Source organism: Polyodon spathula, chromosome 37, assembly GCF_017654505.1.
Source record: "Polyodon spathula isolate WHYD16114869_AA chromosome 37, ASM1765450v1, whole genome shotgun sequence".
In the NCBI taxonomy this organism is placed as follows: domain Eukaryota; kingdom Metazoa; phylum Chordata; class Actinopteri; order Acipenseriformes; family Polyodontidae; genus Polyodon; species Polyodon spathula.
Window position 1 is genome coordinate 484,574 of NC_054570.1, and position 21,594 is coordinate 506,167.

The 21,594-nt window shown below is 41.9% G+C and overlaps 3 protein-coding genes across 3 annotated transcripts; 1 reads left to right on the forward strand and 2 right to left on the reverse strand.

Annotated features, from left to right (window-relative positions):
• Nucleotides 1-6: 6 nt before the first annotated feature.
• LOC121304398 (E3 ubiquitin-protein ligase PPP1R11-like) lies at nucleotides 7-5,079 on the reverse strand. The gene is made up of 3 exons (XM_041235516.1): nucleotides 4,600-5,079; nucleotides 3,282-3,390; nucleotides 7-2,423 (listed from the first exon to the last, which is right to left on the reverse strand). Exons 1-3 carry the CDS (start codon nucleotides 4,678-4,680, stop codon nucleotides 2,224-2,226), a joined length of 390 nt encoding a protein of 129 aa, XP_041091450.1. The 5' UTR covers nucleotides 4,681-5,079; the 3' UTR covers nucleotides 7-2,223.
• Nucleotides 5,080-6,644: 1,565 nt separating this feature from the next.
• polr1h (RNA polymerase I subunit H) lies at nucleotides 6,645-11,104 on the reverse strand. The gene is made up of 5 exons (XM_041235517.1): nucleotides 10,970-11,104; nucleotides 8,203-8,340; nucleotides 7,944-8,047; nucleotides 7,595-7,704; nucleotides 6,645-7,333 (listed from the first exon to the last, which is right to left on the reverse strand). The coding sequence occupies exons 2-5, from the start codon at nucleotides 8,327-8,329 to the stop codon at nucleotides 7,309-7,311; spliced, it is 366 nt and encodes a 121-aa protein (XP_041091451.1). The 5' UTR covers nucleotides 8,330-8,340; nucleotides 10,970-11,104; the 3' UTR covers nucleotides 6,645-7,308.
• Nucleotides 11,105-11,500: 396 nt separating this feature from the next.
• On the forward strand, nucleotides 11,501-21,358 carry ddx39b (DEAD (Asp-Glu-Ala-Asp) box polypeptide 39B). Its single transcript, XM_041235515.1, has 11 exons — nucleotides 11,501-11,606; nucleotides 12,762-12,984; nucleotides 13,517-13,644; nucleotides 14,095-14,187; nucleotides 14,292-14,475; nucleotides 14,942-15,060; nucleotides 19,400-19,531; nucleotides 20,093-20,202; nucleotides 20,296-20,440; nucleotides 20,526-20,673; nucleotides 21,058-21,358. The coding sequence occupies exons 2-11, from the start codon at nucleotides 12,774-12,776 to the stop codon at nucleotides 21,072-21,074; spliced, it is 1,287 nt and encodes a 428-aa protein (XP_041091449.1). The 5' UTR covers nucleotides 11,501-11,606; nucleotides 12,762-12,773; the 3' UTR covers nucleotides 21,075-21,358.
• Nucleotides 21,359-21,594: the final 236 nt, after the last annotated feature.

The following is a 21,594-nucleotide window of genomic DNA, read 5'->3' on the forward strand; positions in this document are numbered from 1 at the left end:
GCTTTTGCTTCCTGCATCTAATAACTGTTTCTGTTGTATATATATATATATATATATAAACACACATGCACACACACATTGCACTCACCGAGAGCCCCCTTTCTGAACAAAAGGTTGAGTCAAGATGTCTAGTTGTGCCGGAGAACTGCAAATACAATAGGCTTCTCTGAAACATCCTTTTGCGGCACAAGGGAGTGAACCAGGGGCTCAGACTTGAATGTTTTATTATTGGATCTTTCATTTTATGATTGAGTCTGATGATTTTAAAACCATTACAATGATCCCACACATGGCTGTGCAAACTACAAAATTCTGTGTACGAACAACCAACGTGACACATGGGTGGAAACGAGCTGCAGTATGCATGATAAGAGAGATTGATAAGGCACAGGTTTGGTTGTATTTGCTGTTTACATTAAAAGCTATTCTTTTGAATATTAAAATAAGTATTAAGATTTTTTTTAACATAAATTGTAAAACATCTTATTCTGCAAATGTCTTAAAATGCAATACAACTCTGATAGGCAATGTCATGTACTGTGTTCATCTGGTCAAGAAATGAGTGCCACACTTCATTCGCATTGAAATGGTGAACAACCACAGCTGAGATAAAATGATATCGCGAAAGTAATTTGGTAATAATAGTAGTACAGTATTTCATGTTAGATTTAAAAAGGCCACATTTTTCTGTGCAGTATATGGAAAACTACAAACTGGTATGTAATTCAATATGTTATTGTAACATTCAGCAGGTTTCATTTGACTATATGCAGAAGATCCAGCTTGACAGTTTTGAGGTCTACGAACCAGACGAGCAGACGGGCCAAATGTCCTCCTCTCTCTCAAATTCTCTTCTCATGTTCTTATACGGCTCAAGCACCATTCCTTGTGGAACACACACCATCACATAGTTAGAGGGTTTTCAGGTTAGGACTGAGTCGCTCTCCCTTCATTTGCTTGCAAAGACAGCAGACTGACCTTCAACTTTTATCAGCACTACATTCAAAAAGGTTTTGGAAAAAAACAAATACACAAGCGCAAGGATACACGGATCGGATCAATTTATTATTACAGAAAAATGCATTAAAAAAATTATAATTATAATAATCTCATATCCAGGTCTCGTACATACTATATTAGATTGCAGGCTCATTCACGTATTTGATTATTTATTCATATATTTATATATATATTTTTTACATTCCTGTTTTGGATGCTATTATACTGAATGCGATTAAACAGTAAACCAATCTCCTCGTTCATTTATTTTGAAGTGGAGGAGAAAATAAATATTCTGCAATCAATTAAATTGCTGCGTACATTTTGAAATAGAAATGTGGAGTGGGTGCAAAAACTCAAAATGGGGTGCTAGTGTCAAACTTGGGGTTCAACGACAAGGTCCCCAAGAGGTTTAATGTTAAAAACCACAATGTGGGGAGGAGAGGGGGCTCGGTCTCACCACACAGCAGGGTAGAAATGATTAATTGTGTATCATGTAAACCATGCAGTTTGTTGCATTGTATCGCCTATTGTGATAGGTCTCCAAAAAGCACCGAACACAGATCGACTTGAAATGGTTTTTGAATCATGAATAAACTGGATGTGTGCACACCCTACACTCAGAGCTTTGCAAATAGTCCATCACACTTGTGATGCTACACTGGAGCGCCACAAACCTGTGCCCACAAGAATATGTGTTCTGTGCCTGTGATGAGTACAAAACGCAATTTAGAGGACTGCAATACTGGTGTATTGGCACGGGGAACTATAGTCATTACAATCTACTACTGATTCTGGGCTCTCTGCTTCTGCTTACCTGATCTTTGTTAAATCTTGGAATTATGAGAAATATACAAATGTGCCCCATAAAAGAACTACTGCGGCAGATCGTTTATGCAGACTCATTCTTCCCCATGCCACTGTTAAATTGCTACCATTTATTTGCACTTGTGCAAGTGAAAACTCAGTAGGACCGAAAGTAATAGGACACTGATCTGGGAGATAAGAGTATACTGGACTAACCAACAAGCTCTGACCATTTTGTTATTTTATGAAACTGTCTTGACTTGCAGATTTGGTACAGAAGGATCCTCTTCTCTCTCTCTCAGCGGTTTTAAGAGTGTGACCCCACTCTCTCCTATCTTTGTGTGTGGACTATTCTCCTCTCTGTTCAAACCCTGCCCCTCTTCCTCCTCCTCCTCCTCTCTCCTCCTCTCCTCTCGCTCAGTGAGAGTGCTGCCCGTGGCTGTGCTCGCCCCCCTGGCTTGGCGCTGGCTGAGGTGTGGGCGTCGGCGTTTGCTGCATGTTGCCGTGTTTGCCGTGGTGCCCCCGGACGCAGTGGGCATTGCCGCAGCCATCCTCCTCATCCTCGCTCTCCGTCGAGCTCTCCCCAAACTCACGACGCTTTTCATAGATACAACAGCCTGAGAGAGACAGGGGGAACAGAGTGTGGGAGACACAGACACTTGAAACAAGGATCCCCCAACAGTAAGGCTCACACTCAATAAGAAACTTGTGTGAAGAATTAGAAGTTGTATGATGGTTTGGAAGTTAAGATATTGGTTCTAGATGTCAATTCCTGTTTTGAGTGTGCTCACTGAACCTGCCATGAGAATGCTTTCCAACACATTCTCCACAGCGAGACCTGAATGAATCTGCTTGCAGAGGGACGGAAGTGCAATCATTGGAACTGCACAGTCCTCCTCGAGGTTTGTGGCAGGGGTGGCCATTCCAGTCTTGGTTTTTGTTCCAGCCCTGTTCTAAACTGTTTAATGGAACCAACTAAACTTCCACCCAGACTCTAAAATAGTTCATGATCTCACTGGATCAGTTAAACCTGGAGTGGAATGGCCCTGACTGGCCAACCCTGGCTTAAGGGGTTAATCAATGCAAGACCGCTTTTGAAACTTTACTAGGCTTTCACTATTAAAAACTGAATATAAGGAGGTGCCTGCCCCTCCACCAGTCATGCCGCATTCATTAATCTCTCCCAATGACTTCGAATTTGTTTTCAAAACAGGGAACCTCCATTGTCGCCTACCAGCTCTTTTCACCTGCTGGTGATTCTAAATAACAGATGTTACCAAATGACTGAACCCTGCAGGCAGACCAGTAGGGGTTGCTGAAGGGCAGTAGGATGAACTCGGCAGTCCCCAATGTGGCACTCCGTGTGGGGTCACCAGCAAAGACCAGAAACTTTGTGTCTAGGGGATTTGAACACGTGAGCTTCTGCTAGTCTGCTCTCGCGCGCACCGTCCGCCAAACGGAAAGGGATCACTCACATTTGGAGGACCGTCGGCCCAGGTGCTCGTTGTCCACCGTGTCGCTCGACCACTCCACCTTCTTGTCTGTTTTCCGTTTTCTCAACTTGATGGTCAGACTGCGGCTCTCCTGGGGTGAAAAGAAGAAAAAACAAAAAAATAAAATTGGCGCCGTCTTGAGTCACAGCAACGAAAGTAGATCACCATTGCCTTCGTCAACCAGAGGGACGTCATACAAGTTTGACAGCTGGGCAGGTTCTTTCATACATTCCCAGACTGATGCTACCAACAGGTGTTCTATATCGCCTCTACTGGCTTTGTCCGCAGCATTTGACACTGTAGATCACCATATCTTGTTACAACGATTGGAATACGAAGCTTGCATTTCGGCACTGAGGGTTGTTCCTCTCAAATTGTTGGTTTGACTTCTGGAGTACCCCATGGTTCTATTCTGGGGGCCTTAGCTTCCACGTGTATGTGGATGATATACAACTTTATGTTTCCATAAAACACCATGCATTGGAGGTTATGTGTGTTGGATCTCATAAAAAGTTTCTCTCTCTCTCTATTAAATGTGACCTTAGGAAATTGCTGTTGTAAAGTCCCGTCTTCACTGGTTACCAGTCACTCCAATAAATTACAAAATGTTATTACTTACATTTAAAACATGACACGGCCTCCTATCTTTCTGCTCTTATACTCTGTTATGTTCCTAGTCAGGTGTGCGTTCTGCGGAGGCTGACCTACTTAGCGTGCAGTCTGTTCAAACTGCCACATAGGGATCACCTTCTCTTGTTAGCCATCTGGCACCCACACCATGGAACTCCCTACCCGGGGGCATTAGAAGCATCCACTCTCTCCCTCTTTTTAAAACACACATAAAACCGTTTTTGTTTGATCAGGTTTTTAGTTCAAAGTCTTATTGTCGTATACTGTTTTTGTTACTCTGCAGATTTTGTAAAGTGTCGGTTTTTCTTTGCTGTGTAAAGCGCCCCGAGACGCTCCCCGTGTAGATGGGGGGCGGGGGGGGGAGGCTGTATTAAATGTAAATTTTATTGTGATGAATAATGTCCAATCAGAAGAACCGTTTTCTATAGGCCGACACATGTAAAAATATGAACTGTGACACACACACACAAATTTAAATTTGAACAGGCATATTTTTACATTCCAAAAGAATGACTCTTGCAATGAATTGTGCTAGAGAACGTCATAACCAATTTCAACACAAGTCGCTAGGATATGCTAAGCTGAAGTATTTGTATTAATAATAATAATAATAATAATAATAATAATAATAATAATAATAATAATAATACGCGTATTAGTGTTGACTCACTGGCTGCTGTTGCGGCGGTGTGTCTTGCTGCACGGTCTCTGTGATCATCTCTGAGGAACCTCCCGCTGCCTCCGCCATCATCGCAACAAACTGCAGTATTTTATCCAGACAGATCAATAAATAAATAGCGTTCAATGTGTTGTTTCATGTAATGCGACTCTGACGTTGCGAATGTATAACGTTTTATTATAACGTTGTTGCTGCAGTTGCTATTTTCTGCTGGAGAAACAACGTCTGCCACTCCCACTTGGTCCCCTCACCTATTTCCGGTCTGCATCTGCTTCTACAACCCTGCGGTAGTTTGGTTCCGGATTTTTCACAATTACATACCTGCCAACATTTTAGATATTCAAATAAACATACCTTACCAATTTATACTATAGCTCCTTAATCTGTAGTTTTGGCATGTGATGTAAATGTCTCTTAGTATAACCAGAGAACAGGTACACAATTTGTAATGTAAGCATTACAAGCATGTGTTCCCTTAGGGATCAGGGATACAGGAGATGAGTTAAGATTAAGAAATCTAGAAGTTTCAACGCTTGGCACAGGCTAGAGTTTCAACCTCACAAAAACACCCTAAAAATATTTATCTCCAGCACCCAGCCCCGCTCATAATAATGTTAAGAATTTGTAAACATGCATATTCTTCTCAAAATGAACCAAACAAATCCTAGAATAGCATCTTTGAATTCACTGTCTCTACCAATATCAATGCTGTGTACTATCTGTCTAGCAGGCAGGAGCATGGGGATGTGACCTCTAGTGGCCTGGTGGGGCAGTGCAGGACCAAAATTTAAAAAAATTCTGAGAGTATTCAACCTAATATTATGTACACAACACTGCCAAAGCTGGCCTCTCTCTCTCTCTATATATATATATTATTGTCAACTGGCGGCTCACCACAAAAAGCTTGCATGGGATCTTTTCCCTTCAAAGTCACGGCCCAACACGCAGGATTGAAAGGGACAGCGCTCACTCGCACTTTTAATAAACAAAATGAATTAAATGAACACCTAGCTCCTATTTGGAGCACTAACTAAACATTCACCAGGAACCTCCTCTAATAAAACCGGACAGCTAAGCTGTTTACCGGCTGACACAAAAACATCAGATTAAACACCAAAAAGACTTTCACAGTCCCTTTTACATAACGGCTGAAAACACCATCAACCGGGCCCTCCACACAGCAGCAGCCCTGAGCAGACTGACTGCTTTCCTTTTACATCCTGCACCTGGCTTGAGTTATTAATAATTGCCAGATGCAGGTGATAATTAAAAAAATTAAACAAAACAATTACCCTGGCATGGAGGCTTTAACTCTGTCCCTGCCATAAACAAACCATTTTGCTACTACATCCTGTTACTATATATAAAATGTGCTCTTTATTATCATTACAAAACTAAATTGATGCCTTCAATTTAAACAAAAACACAAATAATATGACACACATACAACACAGCTGAGTTGTACTGTGCCGTTGCCTTATTTTAATGCAGATCAGCGGTCAGTATTTTAATCTACAGCTTCCGAAACGCATTCACAACACGAGAGGCCCTGCCTGCTACACATGGCTGTGAAACCTCAAAGGGAAGTGACTGAAAGAGGTCCTCTCCCGTGGGATTTTCTGTGGACAAGCCTAGATATTAACCTGCTAGCTACCAGGGTTACTTTGGATGCAGGAAGATGCAAACCCCTGTTCTGGTAACTGCAGACCAAACAGAGGCTGTGTAAGATTCCCTACAGTATATAGGAAACCACACTTCATATTTTCACATGGGGTGTTTCAGTATCAATAAATTAGTGTTGGGCTGGATCCAGCATGTTGTTTTCTGTGCCTACAGTCCCCCATTAGTTAGTTGGGAAACATCAAGCAATGTCAAAAGACACAGCGAGGGAAAACTAGCAGTTAATCCCAGACGGTGCCTGGCTGGCGCTGTCATAGCTACTGGCTGATAGGCAAGAAACTGATCCAATAAATCATGGGCCATTTGTTGCCTGTTGTCCAATAAGAAGAGCCAAAGACAAGAAAAAAAAAGATCTGTTCAGCCAATTAAAAACTTTATATACAATTCAAACCGGAAAGGGTCATCAGACAACACCACACATATGTGCAATATTATAATCTTTTCTACCAACTTTGTATTCTAATGGAGCCATTATTCTTTGTATTTATTTTTAATTAATTTAAAAAGTCTGTTTTAATATTCTGAATAAAACAATCTGCTCTTGAAAGGAGATAAATGAGTCATGTTAATGTTACGTTGAGAGTGCACGAAATATATAATTTGGCCGTGTGGTTCTAGTTTTGCAAAGTCACAGATGTCTGGTCGCTTTAAAAAAAAAAAGCAAACACTTTGAAAATATAGTTTCTTACCTGTATAATATCTTATGCTTCTACATGGTTTGTAACATTTTCTGCTTAGATTAATACCAGGTTTACAAATAAATGAATTTACAAATACAGGGACTGCTTTTGAAGAGACTCCTAAAAGCTTCATTTCTGAAGTGCACAGAAGGCTACGTGAAGCTGTAGCAAAACACACACAAAGAAATCCTTTTGGACTATGAAAGTGTGCAAGACCATGGGATGCCCCTATAAAACACAGAGGAGGCATGCTGGGTCTCAGGGAGTACAGGCACAGGATTACATTTCAGAACTGGTCAGTTGTTTTGTGAAGAATACAAAGCATGTTGAAAAATGACAATCAGGAATCTTCTTTTTCTTGATATCTGAAAACGAATAAAGACAGACATTAATTTAGTAGTAGTTTTATATATATATAGCTATGAATATATCTAGAATTTCAGGATAAAGAAAAAGCAATCAAATATATGAACATTTCAGATCTTTCCGTTAGCATTGTGTAAATCAAACAGACTTTTCCTTGAGAAACAGAAGCACGATTTTGTGCAGTGTTAACAGGCAAAGGAAGGAAGCACCTGCCAGCCAAGCGCACGCGATCGCCTGTGTCGTGTTGGTGTGCTCGTTACCTGCAGTGAGTACAGGTGTAGAAGACAGTCTGTCCCTCGTCTGCGGATCTCATCTGTCTCGTGTGATACACCATCCCTTCGTGGCCACAGCGAGAGCACTTCCGATCAATCTGCACAGAACACAAACAAGCCTTTACAATGCACTTCCTACCTCTTCCTAGCAGCATTGCTGGCGGGCTCCTCGCTAATCTTTTGGTTCCCCATTATGTTCCGCTGGTTGGGGATGGTTTACAGAACGTTCACAGCACTGCTACTTCCTGTTAAAAACCCCTGTGCTACCTAACAACCTATATCCAGCCTTACTTCTGTGGGGAAGCCTGAAAACGATTGTGTAAAGAGGCTGTCTTACCACAGGGCCCTTTTCTCCCTCCTCCTCTTCTGTCTCCATGGCAGCAGAGGCAGATTCCAGGCTGTTAAACACCACTGAGGACTTGATAACATGACCTTCAAATTCTGAAACAGAAAGGAGGCAGGCTATATTATCAAGCAGGCATGCTACAGTGTGTGAAATACACAGGTTCATATGGTCAGTTTTTTTTTTTTCCCCCCGTTCTTAAAACAGACATAAGCACCACTAAGAAGATTTGGAAGGCAGTGCAGGTTCTCACCGCGCACGTCGATGGCGAATGCACACCGCTGGCATGTCACTTTGTCCTCCAGTCCTGGTAGAGGCAGGACAGACCCGCACTCTGGGCAGAAATCCGCGTCTCCGTGGAAACTGGAAGCTGCTTCCATTCTTCCCGTCGCTGCAGCCGAGGGAACATCGTCAATAACACAGCAAGTGCAGCAGGATTAGCCATTACAGACCTAAACCAAGTACCACTCATAAACCACCTCGGAATGTAGTTTTGAGTTTTATTATAGTGACCCGGGATGGAAAGACCCCCGCTGCATAGCATTTAGCATGCTTCCAACAGCAAGAGAGGGGAGAGGAGATTAAATGTTTAAGAGATACAAATGGCAAAATCGTAGATGAAGAAAAAAATAGCAAATATTAAATGATTACTTTTCACAAGTTTTTACAAAGGAAGATACTGACAACATGCCCCACATGTCATCCAGTTCCTATCCAGTTTTAAATAACTTTAGCATAACTGAGGCAGAAGTGTTAAAGGGACTAGGAGCTCTTAAAATAAACAAATCCCCTGGGCTGGGTGAGATCCTCCCAGTAGTACTCAAAGAAACGAAAGAAGTAATTTACAAACCGCTAACCAAGATCATGCAGCAGTCTCTTGACATAGGGGTGGTATCGACAGACTGGCAAATTGCAAACGTAATACCGATCCACAAAAAGGGAAACAAAACTGAACCAGGTAACTACAGACCAGTAAGCCTGACTTCTATTATATGCAAACTTATGGAAACTATAATAAGATCCAAAATGGAAAATTACCTATATGGTAACAGGGTCCTGGGAGACAGTCAACATGGTTTTAGGAAAGGGAGATCGTGTCTAACTAACTTGCTTGATTTTTTTGAGGATGCAACATCAATAATGGATAATTGCAAAAAATAATTGCAAGCTTTTGACAAAGTCCAGCACAAAAGATTAATTCTCAAACTGAACGCAATTGGGATTCAAGGAAACACATGTACATGGATTAGGGAGTGGTTAACATGTAGAAAACAGAAAGTACTGATTAGAGGAAAAACCTCAGAATGGAGTGTGGTAACCAGCGGTGTACCACAGGGATCAGTATTAGGTCCTCTGCTATTCCTAATCTACATTAATGATTTAGATTCTGGTATAGTAAGCAAACTTGTTAAATTTGCAGACGACACAAAAGTAGGAGGAGTGGCAAACACTGTTGCAGCAGCAAAGGTCATTCAAAATGATCTAGACAAGATTCAGAACTGGGCAGACACATGGCAAATGACATTTAATAGAGAAAAGTGTAAGGTATTGCACGCAGGAAATAAAAATGTACATTATAAATATCATATGGGAGATACTGAAATTGGAGAAGGAATCTATGAAAAAGACCTAGGAGTTTTTGTTGACTCAGAAATGTCTTCATCTAGACAATGTGGGGAAGCTATAAAAAAGGCTAACAAGATGCTCAGATACATTGTGAAAAGTGTTGAATTTAAATCAAGGGAAGTAATGTTAAAACTGTACAATGCACTAGTAAGACCTCATCTTGAATATTGTGTGCAGTTCTGGTCACCTCGCTATAAAAAAGATATTGCTGCTCTAGAAAGAGTGCAAAAAAGAGCGACCAGAATTATTCCGGGCTTAAAAGGCATGTCATATGCAGATAGGCTAAAAGAATTGAATCTGTTCAGTCTTGAACAAAGAAGACTACGTGGCGACCTAATTCAAGCATTCAAAATTCTAAAAGGTATTGACAGTGTCGACCCAAGGGACTTTTTCAGCCTGAAAAAAAGAAACAAGGACCAGGGGTCACAAATGGAGATTAGACAAAGGGGCATTCAGAACAGAAAATAGGATGCACTTTTTTACACAGAGAATTGTGAGGGTCTGGAATCAACTCCCCAGTAATGTTGTTGAAGCTGACACCCTGGGATCCTTCAAGAAGCTGCTTGATGAGATTCTGGGATCAATAAGCTACTAACAACCAAACAAGCAAGATGGGCCGAATGGCCTCCTCTCGTTTGTAAACTTTCTTATGTTCTTATGTTCTTAAGAACAATCAACTATTGTGATAATCTGTTTAGTCTTGATTATTTCTTGTACTAAAAAGTTCATATTGAAATTCATGTTCTCGGTGATAAATTACGCTTCGGACAGTCATTCAAGGCTTTAAAATAACAGGGATGGAAATAAAACTCCCTCCCATTGCACAGCACTTTGATCCAGTCCTGGTTTTACTAAGGATTTAATAATACACCCCTGAGCTTGTTACCTACGAGCTGCAGCTAATCAAGCTCTAAGTGAAATCTGGAATGGGTTAAACCGCTATGCAATAGGAGTCTTATTACCATCCAAGAGAAGCGTGTCTTTTCATTTCAAAACAAGATATCTGCTACTGCACTAAACACACACCCTTTAAAAAAAACAAAACCTTTTTTTAGCCAGTATGGTGCTTTGACCCACAAGACACTGCTCTGAGGAAATGACTATGGCAGCGATGTAGTAACAGACCTCCTGAGAGGAAGGGGTGCAAACTGAGAACTTTACCTAGCGTAGGATCAGATATCACGTTTAGTAACGTGCGATAAGAAAATAGATTTTAAAACCGTGCTGAGTAAGTTATACAGAAACAAAAGAAAAAAAAAAGTTTTAATCACTGCTACTACTGCGGTAGAATGATATGATCCGTCTGTCACAATATATATTCTGATAATAATAACAACAGCAACACAGCAATGTATTACAAACACAAAACAGTAAGATCCAACACTATTGCTCACCAGATCTTTACCGAGGCCTCTTATATATAATGTTAAAGCGCAGCTTCTTCTAACATGAGTTATTTCAACCTAACAACACACACATGGGCACCGGGTTCGGAAACAGAGCGTCGCGTTAATAAATCTCCGGAGAAAAGTGTTTATATGCTGCCACCTGCTGCACTGGAAGACTAATTACAGCTAAAACAAATTCGGCAAAACAGTCGCCTTTTATTTTTAAAGGGTTAAGAGCCAAGGCAAGCTGCACCCCATTGCAAAGGGAGAAACGATAGCATTTATATGGGGTGGTGGATAAAATGCATTTGATGTTTTTTTTTTTTTTTTTTTTTTTTTTTTTTCTCTGCTGATAACTACATTGAGCATTGAAAATAAGCATTTGCATGGCTAGCTGGCACAGGAACCAAAGCGATATATGCGTGCCAGTGAATGATTAACTTACTGGAGGGGGCTAGGCTTGCTGGTTGGTGGTTTGTTGTGCAGGTTTTGGATCAGGCAGCTGGTTAGCTGGTCTTTCTGCAGAGCCGGGTCCTAGCGGTGACCCGCGCTCCACTTGACGTTGTGGGAAAAAAAAAAAAAAAAAAACAGAGAAGCCGCCGAGCGACGCGAACGACGACCTGAGCGACTCTCGACACGAAAGGTAATTATTTGATTTAATATTGCTATTATAGCCCCCCCACACTCACGAATTTGAAAGTTAACACCCTATTCTCTCCCCCCTCTGGTCCGCTAATTGTAATTGTGCGTATTTTAAGACGTTTAATGAAGGAAAGATCGCGGCCGTACGAGAAAGCGAGCAGGACGGGTCTTCTCGCTCCATTTAATACGACATTACAACTATCTCTGCGAATCTCTGCCATCCTTCATGCTACATGTACGGGAAACATCTTAAAATAAACCGGCACACGTTCTTCATCGAGCGACTTGTGTATTTCGAGGTTTTTTTTTTATTTTTGGTTTTTTTTAAGCGTATTTGCTTGATGGAGGTATGGCGTCAATAATAAAGGACGTGCTGCAACAAAACAGTGACGTTTTTTTTTTTCGGGGGGGGGGGGGGAGTATAGTTTAATATAAAATAAGCAATTATGTAATCGCAGCTCTTCTGCATTTTGCATTATAAATAACGTTTTGGGGGTAGTGTAAATGTTGACGTAGGGCACCAACTGCTGTATTTCGAGACAAATGAAATAAGGATGTTGTAAAAATACTAGTATTAAGCAGCTGTTATTACCAGTGCACTGCTAGTAGGATCTTTGCTGAAACAGAAAACAAATTCCTAATACCGCTACAAATTCTTCTTTTGTAAACGTAAGGCCAGAAAAATATCCATATTTAGACTTCATGTTAAGCTACTAGCAGTACGTTTTGTAGTGTTCATAACCAACAACAAGGGATATGTTAAAAGACATACATGAAATGAGATAGTGTGTACTCATACCAACTATGAAACACACTTATTCTTCATTCACAAACCATTTGCTGAACTGCAATGAGCCTCGTTGTACATGAAAATATAAAAAAATGCAATCTCTTACCATATGTCATGCTTCATTGATACACGTCTAATATTTGTATGGCCAATGGTGTGGACTCCCGTTGCAGAGCAGTTTGACGCAGTCCTGTTTTAACTAGGAGTTTAATACGACACACCTAAGCTTGTTACCTATACACTGACTAAACAAGGTTGTAGTAAAAACTGGAAGGGGTGAAACTGCTATGCAACAGGAGCCTCTTTCTGCCCCTTTGATATTGGATTAGGAGATTGGTTCCTGATTGTGCCCCTCTCGCTCTTCAGCACTAGGTCAGGATGGCTGAGAACGACGTTGACAATGAGCTTCTGGACTATGAAGATGACGAGGTGGAGAACACAGGGAGCGGGGATGCTGTGGACCTGCCTGTCAAGAAGGACGTAAAGGGCTCCTATGTGTCCATCCACAGCTCCGGCTTCAGGGACTTCCTGCTTAAACCAGAGCTGCTGAGAGCCATTGTGGACTGCGGCTTCGAGCACCCCTCCGAGGGTAAGACAGGGAACAATAATGTAGGAATAATCAATGACTGTGATACAGAATTAACCTTGGTTATTTATTGTGCTAAAAAGTTCATATTGAGATTTGTGTTATCAAATCGTGTTTCTGACAGTCATCCGAGGCAAAACAGATTAGTCGATACCCTCCTAATTATTGTCTGGCCAGGGATGGATTCCCATTGCGTAGCAGCTGGAGCCTTTCCTGGTTTTACGAAGTGTAAAAAGACACACCTGGGCTTGTTGCCTATTTACTGGGGCTAATCAACCCATTATAACCTGGAATGGGTGAAAAGCTGTTATACAGTAGGAGGGTTATTTCCGTTCTTGCAGTGTTATGGCATTTTGAAAAGATTTAAGACCATTGTGATCATTTTTAGCACAAATGTGTCCAGTCCTACCTCATCTCCCTCACTTCATGCAGGCCATGTTGAACATGGCCCGCTAGCTGTCATATGTGCGTGCGTGCGTTTGTCTTGTCTGTCTCCTGTCACTGACTGCCGCTCTTCCTTCCTCTTTCTCTGCAGTACAGCACGAGTGTATCCCGCAGGCCATCCTGGGTATGGATGTGCTGTGCCAGGCCAAGTCTGGAATGGGGAAGACCGCCGTGTTTGTGCTGGCCACCCTGCAGCAGCTTGAACCCGTTACTGGACAGGTACGCTCCCGATACTGACACACACACACACACACAGTCTCCTTACTACACTCTCCAGTACAGACAGAGAGAGCCTCCCTCCCACTGATACAGCCCGAGACACACACTCTCGCACAGACCTTGACTGTAATGACATCTAAATTCTAAACTCCAGAAGGGCAGGGAATCTACACAAACATGAACACCAGGGATAAAACTCTTTGGACTCCCGTACAAATAGTAAGAACAGTTTAGTTCACAGTGTCACTGGAAAGCTTTAAGCTTGTGTGCCTGCAGCTAAAAATAAATCCTTAGATGATTAACAAACTGGTGAGCTAAGTCTGGTTTCTGATGAAGCAGAGTGAACAGAAAAATAAACCCACTGCACTTAACTTGGTTTGACAGTAGTATTCGTTGAATCCCCACGCTGCTCGTGTTGAACTAACTCCATTGTGTGTCGCTCTTCTGCAGGTGTCTGTGCTCGTGATGTGTCACACAAGAGAGCTGGCTTTCCAGATCAGCAAGGAGTATGAGCGATTCTCCAAGTACATGCCCACCGTCAAGGTAATTCAATTTCACCCCCTCAGCCACGGCCATCCTGTTCAGTTCCAGTTGTGTTGAAAGCCAGTTGAGTTTGTGTCTGAGCATTGCTATTTTTTCCCTTCTAGGTGGCTGTGTTCTTTGGCGGCCTGTCTATCAAGAAGGACGAGGAAGTGCTGAAGAAGAACTGCCCCCATGTTGTGGTGGGGACCCCAGGAAGGATCCTGGCTCTGGCGCGCAACAAGAGCCTCAACCTGAAACACATCAAACACTTCATCCTGGATGAGTGTGATAAGATGCTGGAACAACTGGGTGAGGAGACACTTGAGACTCACAGACACACACTGAAAAAACCCACATGTGATCTAGTCCTGTAAAGGAAAAAAGCATGTCGCCTATATACTGGAACTTCATAACTCAACAGAGAACATAAATTGGAATTGAATTGCAAAAGCAAAGTATATTTATGATTTAGAAAATTATGAAAGCCAAGTTCCTTTACACAAATTGTATTGTCATTTAAAGTGAGACAAGTACAATGACTAATTTAACTGCATACCAAGGTACAATACTGTCAGTTTAATCCAAAATGGTTGCAAACTAAACGATTTAGAACATTTAGAGAGAATTTCCTAACCTCTTTTTTCCACTGTGTGTTCAGCTAAACTCAACAGTAGTAGAGTTAAAAGGAAATTCCTAGAGTGAGGAGACTACATTACCCAGAAATAGCATCTCACGCACTAACACCCCCCCCCCCCTTTCTCCTCTCCACCTTCAGACATGCGCCGTGATGTCCAGGAGATTTTCCGCATGACCCCCCACGAGAAGCAAGTGATGATGTTCAGCGCCACCCTGAGCAAGGAGATCCGGCCCGTGTGCCGCAAGTTTATGCAAGATGTAAATACCCTTCTCCTAGCTTCTTTACTCACAACGGGAGCCCCTGCTGCTTCCTGCCCTGACCCCCTCCTGGCGCCCAGTCTGCCTGCCTGAGGAAGACACAGCCCTGGGGTCCCAAAGAGAGAGAGAGAGAGCGACATCAGATCTCCCATCACTGCCAATGCAACTGGGCTTTACAACACCCGTATAGCCCAATCGTTAAAACGCCACTGCATCAGTATGCCAAGTCCTTTTAAAACCCACCCGCAATGGTGCACCCAGTCCTTTAAAACAACTGCAGCAGCTGACCTGTATAATTTCAGTATAAGGACAGTCTTTAAAATACCACTGTAACTGGGCTATACAACATCAGTATGGCCCTATTTTTAATATACCTTTGAGTCAGTACTCCCAGTCCTTTTAAAATAACACTATCTGGCCTATGCAACATGAGCATAAGCACAGTCCTTAAAATACCACTGCAACTGGGCTGTACAGCATCGTACGGCTGTCATTCTTAAACACTGCTACCGCCCCAGACAACATCAATACCACTCTCCCTCTTAAAACAAAACCTATGGGCAATGCAAAGTCAATACGCCCGGTCGTTAAAACCCCAGTCAGTACACTCCGACAATCTTCAAAAACACTGTTGCAACTACATACGGAATCTGTAGTGACGATTTCAAACAGGTCCTGCTCCATTTGACATGAGCACATGCTGTTCTTAAAAGAACACTGCATCTGGGACAGACACATAAATATTCCCAGTCTTTACAAACACCACTGCATCAAAAATGGCCGCTCCCATTAGCATCATACGACCAGTACCTTTAAAACTAGTCGTCAGTCTCCACTGCGACTGGCTCATTAAAATCTTAAGGTATGTGGCAAAAAAACCACCAGCTTTCTGACAGCCTGAAAGCAAATATTCCACTTGTCAGTGCTGTTACCGCAGAGCTCCAAGTGTTTAATCTGCTTACTACAAGTCTAGACCCTGTTCTTGATTTATTAAGGGGGCTACTTGCCAAGTAGACAGTCCAAGAAGTGTACAGAATGTACTTTAGACGATCAGTTCTTTGGGGAACTTTGACTGCGACAAAATAAATAGAAATCTGAGAAAAAATGTGCTTGCTTTCCATCCCATCCGGCTACAGAAATGTTGGAACTCTAGTACCCCCAAATTCTGATTGTTTAACAAGGGTGGGAACGTGTCGCGGTTCTCAAGTTTAAGCAAGGGCATGTTTAAATGTATTTACTATGACTACTAAACTTACACCAAACTTCAGCGCATATTGTCTTGTTTGTTGCTAATTGAACAGTAGATTTCGTGGGGAGTGCTGTGTTTGCAAAGCCAAGTTTAAATACCAGATGTTAGTTTAACTTTTCATTGCGGAAATGAGTCCCTAGAGTGTTCGTTATGAATTTGACATATTCAGTAAGCACTGGAGTAAAAGTGGTACAGTGTAGTTAATGCAAATGTCTATAAGCAGGAAAGCCCAGGATCCCTTGATCTGTATCTCTTTTCCAAGGGGGGGCCTGTAAAACAGCACATACGTCAGAATACAGCTACACTGCAATATCATTCATATCTAGAGAAGCTGGGGAGCTGTCATTCTCAGGACTATTCTAACTTGAAATTAACAAACCTGATATAATTACACTCACATTGGCATTGGCCAAAATTTGTTCTACTTGCCTGGTGTCTGAAAAAAAAGTTTAACCTCAAAACTGGTCGGGATGGTTGTATCGGTCGTTTTCTGCAGTGGTGTTTAACAAACACAGTCACTTCCACGCAAACAAACACATAATCAGATGTTCATAATTGAATGCACAACAAAACCCAAGCACAAGAGCTACAGATGATATGTCTGAAAAATACAAACTTCTCCAAAGAATTTGAGATCGCTCGGGTCCGAGTTTAGCGCGAGGACGTCTGAAGCGCGGGTTTAAACAGCAAGACTGCGCGGGGAAGACGCTGCTTTACTGTCAGGGAGGGATAAGATGCGGAAGATTTTATTTTTCGGGAAAGGAAAAGAAAAAATAATGGAGAGGAACTGCGTGCAAAATAGGATAGGGTCCAACTGAATTTCAGTCTGCTGCTGGTTCACCATTACCAGCAGAGTGGAAGCATTTTTTTAAATTTTATTTTTATTTCAATTTTATTTTTTCTCCTGCCCCTCACCCACCTGTCATTTATCCTGCGGCAACGTTGCAGTTTTTTAATGTTATTCTTTCGACATGTAAAGAAGAAAGACACTCGGATCACCTTAAAAAAAAAAAAAAGACAAAAAAAAAACAGTAAAACAATGCAACAAAACAGGAGGGTAAGTCAAAAACCGTATATTAAAAATAATAATAATAATTTAAGTAACATGTAGGATTATAATTTGATTAAACCACAACTTTTCGTCCTCTCAATTCCATTCCGCATTATTCTACTTTACACACTTCAGTATTAGAAAAAAAACCCTGCACCCGAGCCACACGTTTCCTCATCCAAAATATAAATGCAGATAAAACTCCCATGTATGCGCCCGCACACACACACACACACACAGAGGAGGATCCTGCTTTCAACCTCAGTGGTGAGAAAAAGGAAACTGCAACTCCTTCATGCAGTGCCTGTGACCGGCGCCCTCCAGTGGTGGAACTGAAGAACGGCAGCAGGAGAGGCTCCAGGAACCTGAGCACCACAGAGACCGGGAGTGGCAGATAGATTGGCAGTGTGGGGGTGCCAGCTGCTGACAGACTGACCTCTTCTCTACAGGATCATTTATCCTTTTTTGAAATTAAAAAGTGTAAACAATATGCAGAGCGGTTTGAGCCAGTCCAGGTTTTACATTCTGTGGTCTTACTAAGATCCTCGTTGCAGTGGAGTTTGAAACAGTCCATGCTGAGAGCCTAGAAGACTTTCCGTTCAAGCTTTCCAGTTTAAAGCTCATTCCATTTTTAAAATGAATCCTAATATGTGATTAAATCTTTGAAAGCAGTGTTCATAAGTGCAAAAAGAATGACATTTTAAATATATGTAGTTACACACGATAGAGGTATTCCAATTTTAGTGTCCGCTTTATTGTAATACCTGGAAGAGCTCAAACTGCAATGCAGAGGTAGAAAGGTTGAGTATATTGCATCCTCAGACGACTGCTGTTTATCCAAGTAGAGAAAACATTTCAGCTTGTACTGATGAAGGCCAAGCCAAAACACTTACCTGCTTTGACATGGTTTCATCTTATCCTTTGTTTTACTTATATGCTTTAGCTTAGTTTAACTAAGTGTTAATGAATTAGCTAAGCAGCCCCTAATTTAAACAAATTGAAGAGAGGAATTCTCAGTGAGGGATAAATTGTAGTTATAATGGTATGAAACTATCAAACTGTTGTCTGAGTAACAGTTATGTAATTACTAATCCTTCATTCAATTGAGAGGTATCATGGTAGTTTTCTGTTATTGTGTAAGATAATTTGGTTTTGTTTATGCACTAGTTTCACAAACTGCATGTAGTGAATGCATCCTAGTGTTTAAAAAAACTACTGAACAGTAATGCCAATTCAGAGATTAATTCTGTTAACAGCTCCACTCACCTTTATTTGGAGGAAAAAATGTGCAGACCTTTCTCAAGAATTAAATCTGTAGGCAGCAGTGTGCTTCAAGATATGTACCTCCATCTGAGCACACATTTTAGATTACTTTTATTGCTTAGAAATGTTGCCTGTTTCAGTTTCATACAGTTCAGTGTTTTCTAGTATCACTCCCACCAGACAAATGAATAATTGAATTTAATAAACGTTCTAGGAAAGGGGACATATTTGTTAAAATGCGCCTCTATAATGTATATATTTGTAACTCCAGAATTTCAAATGATTGGTTTTTAAACTGCAGAATCATGTTCTTTTTCCTTGATTTTCATTTATTTGACCTTTTGACCAGCCGACAAGGATGCACGCACCCTTCAGGAAGATGGGTTCTGTATTTTAGAAACTACTTTTTTTGCAAATTTTTAAGTTACATATATATTGGGCTCTGCTGTAACAAGGGGTCCGAAGAAAACAAATGATGGCAAACTTGATTTAAAAGCTGAAAAGCTTAGGAATACACTGCAATTCTGAGGGTGTGTCTGTCTGAGGTGTTTGATTGAGAGTGATAGGGGACGGCGCCCCCCCATGTATTGTGAGACAGGAAGATGGTGTTGCAGTTTAACACAGCCTCTCCTCTTCCTGTTCCTTAGCCCTTTGAGATGTGCGTGTGTCAGCAGGGGTTGTGGGAGGACAGTGTAGATCCTGTATGTTGTGCAGTGGGAGGGGGGTGTTGCAGTCTAACCCTGCCTTTCCTCTCTCCCGGTCTTCCTCTCCCCCAGCCCATGGAGATCTTTGTGGACGATGAGACGAAGCTGACCCTGCACGGGCTGCAACAGTACTACGTGAAGCTGAAAGACAACGAGAAGAACCGCAAGCTTTTTGACCTGCTGGACGTGCTCGAGTTCAACCAGGTGAGGAGACAAAGCTCTGGGCTGGCTCTGGAGCTACACCCACACATGCTCTGGCTTATCCGATGCATGTGGACACTGGCACAAATAAGCTCATGCTTAATTAATGGTGAACTGGTTTAAAATGTTTCCCCCCCTTACTATTGTATTGTGTTTATCATTCTGAGTGGTTTGAGTTATGTTGCTCCAATCTTGTTATCCTGTTTTTTTTAGTCTGCTTTTACCTGACCTTTGAACTTGCTTCAAGCTTGCCTGGAGAATCCTAAGTGCCGTGACTGAACAGCCTTCCTCATGCTATTGAAATAATGTGGCCTTTCCACTATGCCAGCCCTACCCGCCTACTCTTGTCTTAAAGGTAGAGTAGGTGGCCTGGCACAGTTAAAAACTCCTAACACTGTAATACAGTAAGGGAAATTAAAAAACATCAATTCAAATGAAGGTACTTTATTCTAAGTATGAAATAGAAAATGTAATACAACTGTGGCAGAGTTGCTCCCTAAACAGTGCTGCAACTGCTCAAGAGGGTGGGCAAGTACTGTAGATCTGACTGTGTGTTGTTCCCAGGTGGTGATTTTTGTGAAGTCTGTGCAGAGGTGTGTGGCGTTGGCCCAGCTGTTGGTGGAGCAGAACTTCCCTGCCATCGCCATCCACAGAGGCATGCCCCAGGAGGAGAGGTGAGTGCTCACCGGCTCCAAACACCCCCCACCAGGCGGGACCAACATACAGAGCCTACCTTATATAAACTTGTGTGTGTGTCTCTCTCTCAGGCTTGCTCGCTACCAGCAGTTCAAGGATTTCCAGCGCAGGATCCTGGTGGCCACAAACCTGTTTGGTCGAGGCATGGACATTGAGAGGGTCAACATCGCCTTCAACTACGACATGCCCGAGGACTCGGACACCTACCTCCACCGGGTATGAGCCAGCCTCGCGCTGATTATTTACAATGTTCAGAATGTGTTCATTTCTTCTTATTCCTGCTCCTCCCTCTCACACACAGGTGGCGAGGGCAGGTCGGTTCGGTACCAAGGGCCTGGCCATCACCTTCGTGTCAGACGAGAATGATGCCAAGGTGCTGAACGACGTGCAGGACCGGTTTGAGGTGAACATCAGCGAGCTTCCCGACGAGATTGACATCTCCTCCTACAGTGAGTACCATGTCATTGCAATTCAGTTCAACACGTCCATTATACATCACATATTGGGAGGGGCTCAAACTGCACAAGGATGACATCTCTTATAATAGGGGACACCCAACACATAACAAACTAACTTATAACACACTTCACATCAGTTTGGTTCAACACGCATCATTTTATCTCAACTTTACTTCTGTATCGTTCACTTCCGGTCACTTCAATGTAGTGCAATGCTTTTAAAGGCAACAGCTGAAACGTTTTTTGAATTTCTTGTATTCAGTTGGATTCCGTGACTTTCAGTTCAGTGTACTCCAATCCACTTCCTTTCACATCTGTTTTTTCCATTTAACTGCAGTTCCATGCATTTCAATTGAATCCCTTCTCTTTCCTCAGTTGAACAGACGCGATAAACCAGCCTCCAGACTCTTGACTACATCCAGAACATGGAGAAGGTGCAGGAGAAGAAAAGACAATTTTGTATATAATTAGAATGCTTGTTAGTTATGATATTACAGACCTTTTTGTTTTAAAAGGAAAATAAGTTTTGTTTAACTATCTTTTCCTTCTGTTTTAATTTAGTTTTTCCAGATTATGTTGTGCGTGTTTGTGCATGAGAGGTCTCTAGATGGACCCCTTTTTTTCTAATAATATCCTGTGATCAAATAAACGTCATGTACATTTATTAACATGGGAATTCAAATCCGTGGTTGTCTTTTTTTGGGGGTGGGGGGCGCAGAAAATATGGTGACAGATACATCTTTCTGGCACATCTTAATTATAAAAAACTTATCTAGTGCCATAACTGTTTTTAATTGTCATTTCCACCTATTTGTGCAGTTCATTTGCTACCTGTTTCACACAAAGGTATTGGGCTTACTGTGTATATTGAGTTAGGCAGAGGTGGAAAACCTGTCCTGAAAAATACAATTT

Bases quoted from the DNA above. Each gene is read 5' to 3' on its own strand.
- polr1h (XM_041235517.1), bottom strand. From the start codon at position 8,329: ATGGAAGCAGCTTCCAGTTTCCACGGAGACGCGGATTTCTGCCCAGAG. The intron at 7,705-7,943 runs GTAAGACAGCCT...TGTTCTGTGCAG, and splicing joins AGGGAGAAAAGGGCCCTGTG to ATTGATCGGAAGTGCTCTCG. The intron at 7,334-7,594 runs GTAACGAGCACA...ATTCGTTTTCAG, and splicing joins TACACCTGTACTCACTGCAG to ATATCAAGAAAAAGAAGATT.
- ddx39b (XM_041235515.1), top strand. From the start codon at position 12,774: ATGGCTGAGAACGACGTTGACAATGAGCTTCTGGACTATGAAGATGAC. The intron at 19,532-20,092 runs GTGAGGAGACAA...TGTTGTTCCCAG, and splicing joins ACGTGCTCGAGTTCAACCAG to GTGGTGATTTTTGTGAAGTC. The intron at 20,203-20,295 runs GTGAGTGCTCAC...TCTCTCTCTCAG, and splicing joins GGCATGCCCCAGGAGGAGAG to GCTTGCTCGCTACCAGCAGT.
- LOC121304398 (XM_041235516.1), bottom strand. From the start codon at position 4,680: ATGATGGCGGAGGCAGCGGGAGGTTCCTCAGAGATGATCACAGAGACC. The intron at 3,391-4,599 runs GTGAGTCAACAC...TTTTCACCCCAG, and splicing joins CACCGCCGCAACAGCAGCCA to GAGAGCCGCAGTCTGACCAT. The intron at 2,424-3,281 runs GTGAGTGATCCC...TGTCTCTCTCAG, and splicing joins GGGCCGACGGTCCTCCAAAT to GCTGTTGTATCTATGAAAAG.